The 7,500-nt window shown below is 40.0% G+C and overlaps 1 protein-coding gene and 1 pseudogene across 1 annotated transcript in view; both read right to left on the bottom strand.

The window, feature by feature from the left end:
- The window catches only part of LOC137979677 (rRNA-processing protein FCF1 homolog), a 26,062-nt gene that overhangs the window by 3,250 nt on the left and 15,312 nt on the right, over positions 1-7,500 (bottom strand). Inside the window, exon 6 of the mRNA XM_068826991.1 lies at positions 685-772. Coding sequence (XP_068683092.1) covers positions 685-772 — 88 coding nt within the window. The remainder of the gene's footprint in view (positions 1-684; positions 773-7,500) is intronic.
- The window catches only part of LOC137979874 (uncharacterized), a 7,440-nt pseudogene continuing 5,474 nt past the window's right edge, over positions 5,535-7,500 (bottom strand).

Here is a 7,500-nt window from a genome sequence, read left to right as displayed (position 1 = left end):
TGACTTCATCAGAATGTAATGTTATAAATAATTATTACTACCATAATATTAGATTATTTTTTAGAGCAAGTTTCAATCGAGTGTCGTAAAACCAAATTAAACCAAAGTTATTACTTTGGCCAATCAAAAAGGATGGAGACAATCCAGTAAACCAATCAAAACGCAAAGTAATTACACGTACCTGACACAAAGCGCGGGAAAATGTGCATGTGCTAGCCGCGATTGATTTTGGTTTCACTTCTGATTGGATGAAAAAATGGCGCAAGAACTTTGAACCAATCACTGAGTGAAGCAATGCAAAACCAAAGCAATTTGCTAGTTACATGTACTTTCGACACTCAATTGAAAACTGCTCTAAATACAACTACGCTGTAGTCTTTCCTACATGTACACGTACATTTGAATGAAACTACTGAAGCACTCTCCATTGAAGAGTAAAGTCGTCTGGCATTAGACAGAGTAGAATCTATCATTTGTGTAAAATTATGTCTTGAACATAACTAGAACTGTACTGATAATTAAACCACTGATGCCTGGGAGTGAGACCCAATAGATTTTACTCAGTCTTACGCCAGACGATTTGAAGCGTCAACTGGGGGCATTCTAGGGCACCTGAGGGTCAATGAGTTAAACAATTTTTGATCAACAAGCAACAACAAAATGGTTTTCTGCAGCAATGTTCACCTGCTGTATTCTGTTAACAATACAGTCGTCAGCATAGGTTCCCTTGTGCATGCATGGAAGACGATCAAAGCGAGGATCTTTTGCCATCCTGTTGGGACAAAAAAAAAGGAACTTTCATGCATCATTGATGTAAATGCATCTACTGACTCCTATGAGTGAGACTTGTGAGATTTTACTCTGTCTAAAGCCAGATGATTTTAATTGTCAAAGGGAGCTGCTTCAGGCATGGATGGGTTAACAACATCTAGGACCACTCAAAAACTCTGTCCCCTTTGACTCTTACCCACCTGATCTAGTGATACTTATAGATTTTTCTTTGTCTAACGCCAGAAGATTTTACTTGTCAACAGGGGCCGGTTCAGGGGTCAATGGGTTAAAATGATGTTAGCATCATTACCATTGGTGGTGGGCCAAGGGGCATCAAGTACACTCTAAAAATTAACAATTTTTTAGGAAACCTTTCAGAAAGTATTTTGACAGTATCTTTGACAAAATCAATAGGTGCTAAGCACTTGAATCTTTTGTTCTTCCCCATGGATGATGAAATCTCTCAGACTTTTGACATTCATTCCTTTTTACTATAATTCCAAAGGGAAAGTTGGTTTACCAATGTCGTTACTTGAGGGAACCCTACTAGATTTTTTTTTTTGTGTGGGGGAAATCAGTTATGTCGAGTGTCAACTTCCAGGGCATTAAACCCGAGTTCATTATTAGCTTATTAAATACTTGCACAAATCCCATAACACCCGTCTTTTAACCCCCCCCCCCCCCCCCCCCCCCAAAAAAAAAGTGCATAATCTTTGTTTGCAATTTTACCTGGGACTTGAAGATGTCCCAAGAGAAAGCGAAAACAATGCGTATGCATTTTTTTTTTTTTGGGGGGGGGGGGGGGGATTAAGAGAGGTGTATTATGGGATTTGTGCAAGTAGTGAATTTCTTTTTTGTGATCTTGGTGAACTCGTCGTATCGCAAAAATCCTCAGTAATTCGTTGGGTTACTATCGGTTTGTCTTAAAAACTTAGATGTAAGTAGTTCCAATCTGCTTTTCTCTCTAAAAATACCGGATACATGCTGTTTGGTACACAAGAAAGTCGCTTTGTATAGTGCACTTTCAACTAGATTATGCAAATGAAGGGGTTTTGCCAAAGAAACTGGTCCTTCGTCGGCGGGAATCGAAAACGGACATTTGATTTTATCAAACTAGTTGAAAGAGGTAAATTAACCATCGGAAGCGCCGATTTACACGGTACAATTTTTGTCGCATGCGACAAGCTTACGACAGGCCTACAACATGACTTATAAATTATGATTGTCGCAGCCCTTTAAAACATGTTTTAAAATGCTACGACATTTCTTCTGACGTAAACGACAATCGTAAGTCATGTCGTAGGCCTGTCTTAAGCTTCTCTCATGCGACAAAAATCGTACCGTGTAAATCGGCCCTAAGGAAGACTTGCGAATTGGCGTTTCGGGCGGTGACGAAAAGCTAACACTCGAAACGTCAGCTTACAAATCCTTTCTACGGTGGTTAACTAGTTTGTGGTATATTCAAAGGTGCTTTATAACGACGTATTAATAAGCCACATCATTTCCCCGGACCCCACTTGCCAATAACGAGTGGAATACCTAATAACAACCACCAAAGTTACAAAAAATTGAAAGTGTTTGGAAAGGGCCGTTTAGTTTTTACTCCTTTGTTAGATGACGAAACAAAGACAGCACCTTCTCCTCATTTCTTTTGAGACCCTGAGTACTGGAACAGCTAGGGTTAACTCCCGACCTCCTTTCCCGTATATAGTCCGATACTCTCAGTAAGAATTTATATCAATGCTCTCGCAAATCTTACCTTCAACTTGCATCTCATCAAACTCGTAAAATACTGTTTGGTTCTCCATAATAACCGTTGGTGTTGCTACAGTGTTTGTTTTCATTATCGACCTTGACCTTCGCATGCTCCGGCTTGAAGGAGGTTAAGTTAGCATCTGGGTTATATTTGAGTTCACGGTACTGTGGGCCGCGGCGACTTTCGTACTTGTAAACAGTTCCTGCCGCGCCTGCGCTGTCTGGGGTAACCAGAAACACTACCACCAACAGAACGGAATTTACCTGAGAACAAATTGATGAAAAAACAACTTAATTGTATAACTTCAATTAAGTAAAGCACTCGCTTGGAGTGGTTTGTTCAAGATGGTGCCAACAAATCCCACTCGCCAAAAATACTCGTAACTAGGGCACTTCCAGTTCCTAGTTTGACATCTAATATGAGGGGTCCCGTTAAAGGGGGCTATGTCACGCAAAATGATATAGTTTCATGACTCCCAGAATGCCCAATAACCACTTAAAACTGTTGAACAACATGAAAAAAAATACTGCAAAAGAAAAGAGAAGCAAGGATGAACACAGATGGACAAGATTGAAAACGGATTACATTCGGTAATCTTGAAAAAAGTTGGACCGACGTTTTTCAAGTTTATGAGAAATCACATATTAAGTGAAAGGTGTTACAATTGAACCCACTGAGTTACCCTTCCGAGTTTCCAGTGGGTTAAATTGTAACACCTTTCATTTAATATGTGTTAAATATTCTCTCACATTATGAGAAATCGCCTGGATAAAGGTAGTTTTTGCTCAGAATCATCCCGTTTGTGGTGTAACGATAATTTTATCAGTACAGGAATTCCACATTACCATTTTCGAGTGGTTTTAACTCGTGATTAACTAAAGATTTTCCCGAAACACCCTTCAATAACGTGACATAGCCCTAAGTCTCTAGCATTTGCTACCTATTTGTAGCAATACTGATACGGTAAAAGTTTATATTTATGCAAGGGTAATGCAGCTATTTAAGTATCCTGGAGGAGCAGAGTTAAGAGGACACTTTGTGACGTCAATTGTCTGTATTCCAAGACACGAATTATGAGCAACAATCGACTTGCATACACTCAACGTTGATTATGATCAACTGAAGTATATATCAGGCTATCATACTCCATTCAATTTTATTCAATTATGGTTCTGTTCACATCTGCGAAAATTCAAATACAATACGCAGGGTAACCTCGCAGTGTGAGACAAAATGGCGCCGTATCGCGTGGCTGCCACGATTATCATCACCATCATGTGCTTGAGGCGAGAAGAGAACCAAGGATAGCTTCCGAGAATAGAAGAAGACAAATCCAAACCTTCGCTCCATAAAGCGATTAGAAGTTTCGTCTGCTCATACCACCACGTGCTCGCCATTCTGTTCAATTACGCATTGTAATTACTTCAAAACCCCTTTGAGGTTGTTTGAAGTAATTATAATCCAGTTATAATCAGGGACTGCAATTAGTTGATGTGAACCCATTTCATATTTAATTCGATTATAATTCGATCATAATCGAGGCCCTCAGCACAAGGACAAAGGAATAATTGATGGGACAGCCATATATGAATTCAGCCCATAGTCTATGAAAATAGTAGAAACAATAGACCTTTTTCGCTTGTACATTTTGTTTTCCCAATACAGATCATGTGATAATACTCATGAGGTTTTGGTCCTTTGTTTTTGTTCATTAAAAAGAGTGCATGCAGACATATTCATGCTCGCATGCGCTCTTTTAATGAGCAAAACAAAGGACCAATCCTCCTGAGTATTATCAAATGATTTTGTATTGGGAAAACAAAATGTACAAGCGAAAAAGGTCTATTAATAATATTGCAAGTCCCAGATTTTTCCCCAGAACCTCTCTGAGAACTTGTTTATTGACTCAGGCTCAATCCACCGTGAGCTTATCATTTCCCTAAGGAAGCCGAAAAATTAAAGTATAAAAGAAACGAAAATGCAGGTTTAGTTTAGTTCAGTTGCTTGCATTAAACAGAAACACAGGTTATTGGAGTATGGCCAGGCGGCCGCTTTTAATAACATGTTAAATTCGTCATTCGGCAGTCATTCGGTCGACAGTCATTCGACCCATCACGATCGAGTTTTACTTAGAGGTAAAGAGCTACAAGGACCGGCTTGGCAATCCAAAAAAAAAAAAAAAAAGAAAATTTTGGCGATGGGAGGGTGCTGGTGAGTTTGAAAACGTCATCCCTGGATCTCCACTTCCCTGGTTTTCGACTTCTTTCCTTTCAGTGTAGCTTAAGTAGCCTTTCAATTACACGTAAAAACGGTAGCCACTGATGGAGATGGGGAATGGAAGGAAAAATGAGCGCCACCGTCGACCTAAGGTTTGTACAGTTGAATTACTGTTGCCCATGGAGTTATCGACCCCCCGGTTTAAAAAAATATGCGACGCCTTTACTCTAACCTCTTACTCTACTCTATCCCACGGCTGCCCACGCACCATGGGACATAATTAGTTCGGCCGCAGGAACTATTACACACTTCCGATATTCTTAGAAAATGTTTTGAGGTGTATAGAGGCTGTTTAAATATTTTTTCTGACCTCCTCTTCAACGACAAGTGAAAAGCAGCATTTATTGGAATGAATTTCGAATAACTTACCCTTTGAATGCGGTTCAAGCAGAACAGGCGGTATCCCTATCATCAAAAGCCCATGTGGTCAGAATAGATCGATTTTGAGCTAAAAATCGGTGTGTTGTATTGTAACATATCGGACACTCCATTGCGCCATCCCTTGGGACCAAGTGCGTTTGAGGGACACATCCTGTGATGTAAGAACCCCCCCCCAAAAAAATATTTAGAGAGGTTGCAAGACTGGGACCTGGAAAAAATTGAAAAATTTTTACGGTCCTCTGGGGACGACTATTCATTATCATTTGCCTCTTGTCATCGCCACAATCATCATTCGTCATCGTCATCGTCATCATCATTGTTGTCCCAGCTATTGTCAAGTCTTCATATATCATTCATCCTCGTCATTGTCATCGTCATCGCCCCATTTGTCATCGTCATCGTAATCGTCGTCATCAATTACGTCGTCATCATCGGACACGTCATCTTTAATCATCATCCTCATTCATCGTCAATCGTTCATCGTCATCGTCAATCATCATTTGTCGCCATCATCGTCACGCTCATCATGATCATCATCGTCGTCGTCCTTCGGTCACAAATTCACCATCATCACATCACGTTCGTCGTACGCCGATTCTTATGAGTAGCTTAGATAATATCTTCGAGCATTTATCTCTCCCCAACCACGGTTTACCCACCAGACGGTCACACCCACAACACCGTGGAACTTCATGCCCTTCTCTTTTGACTAAATGGTTTGTGTGGGTTCGTTTACGTCTGGAAAAACAATTATAAATGATTAAAGAGCTGTGAGACGATCGGCCTACGGTTTATCGTTCTCGTGCGAGAAGGAAGAGTAGAAAGTTAAACCACTTGTAAGAGCTGTCTTTAAAAAGGCAGCACTTTAGGGGTATCAGGAATAGCAAGCATGGGAATATAAAAAATATGTTGTTACGTCAATTTCCTAGAGGGATTAGTTTATTTGTGAGACCAAGCATGACCCCCTTTGGTGGAACATTTTGTTAAAAAAACAAGGATCCGATGCAAGTCCTGTCTTTGGGTTCTGATCCACATGTAATTTCCCATTTTTATGTATAATCATTTATTTTGTGTTCCATTGCCTTTCTGATCAATCCAGAGAGGTCTTGAAATAGCGCTGCTGCGCTCTGAAGTATTCTTTTTTCTAATTTTCGGCTAGAGTGTGATTGCGTCTTTAAACGTAGTTTTGAATCCAAGCCAGAATAAAAGCATAGATACGTTTTAAGTTGGTAGCTGCACTACAAACCTGTTTAAGTTGTCGCCTGTTCTTTCAAAAGTTCTTTGATCTTAACCCTCCTTACCAGTTCTCGTAAATATTTAGCAGTTTCTCTTTCAAAACATGGCCTGGCCAATGGCTGCCCCACCCATCTCCCTTCCCAAGTAAATTATCATGTAGGTTCAGGCTGGCCAAGTGTCGTATTTAACTAGAGGTATAAGACCTTTTGTAAGTGACTAGGCAAAAATCACATCTAAAAAACGAAAAAAAATATATACTACAATGAAGCCGATTCTATGAGTAGCAAGTGTTCGTCTTTGCCAGGGTTTTTCAAGGCAAGAGTTACTCCTGGTTCCTTAAAATTTCGAAAAAAGTATGCAGTTTCCGAAATTATTAAGTGGGACATTTAGACGCTGAAAACGCCTTGAAAAACGGTAGCTTCAAAGCCGAATTTATACCGGTAATCCGGCCGCACTTCCGGAAAATCCTCGATTCTGATGGTTGTTTAGCAATTACAGTGAAACCCTCGGTATTTCGAATGGAGTGTCATGATAAAACTAGGCTGATTTTTTTGACGGGAAGCTCTAAACGTTTTGGAAGTTAGTTTCATGCAGATGTAAAAATCTGATTTTTACATGTTATTTTTCGGACCAGATATATGGAGCGATTTGTGCAAATGGATTCTAAGGCTAGGACTGGGTTTAGCCAGGAGTTTTGTCTTTCCGAGTTCGATCGTTTTCCAATTGTACATATAACAAAACTATGAACCTGTTAAATCAGCCATTAAAGTAAGTAAGTCTGATTTCCTACATTAAACTTTACCCGTAACAGACCTCAAGTGCAGCAGCTAAGGCCTTTCCACCTTTTGGGCCAGTAGGACGATGTTTTAAATCAAGCTGCTTTTCTCGGATATTCCTCAGGAAGAACGATGTAGGCGTTACGTCCAAGCATTTACATGCTGCAAGGTAGAGTCTACTTCCTGTTGCATCATACCTCTCTGCCGTCTCTGAAATAAAGTTTAATGCATTTGCTTAATTAATGGTAACGGTAATAAATTTATACACCGCACATATCACATCCAGTCTCCGTGAAAGTTTAC

This window comes from Montipora foliosa, chromosome 12 (genome assembly GCF_036669935.1).
Source record: "Montipora foliosa isolate CH-2021 chromosome 12, ASM3666993v2, whole genome shotgun sequence".
In the NCBI taxonomy this organism is placed as follows: Eukaryota; Metazoa; Cnidaria; class Anthozoa; order Scleractinia; family Acroporidae; genus Montipora; species Montipora foliosa.
Note: the sequence above shows the minus strand (reverse complement) of the source record. Positions and strands in the feature narration are given on the sequence as shown.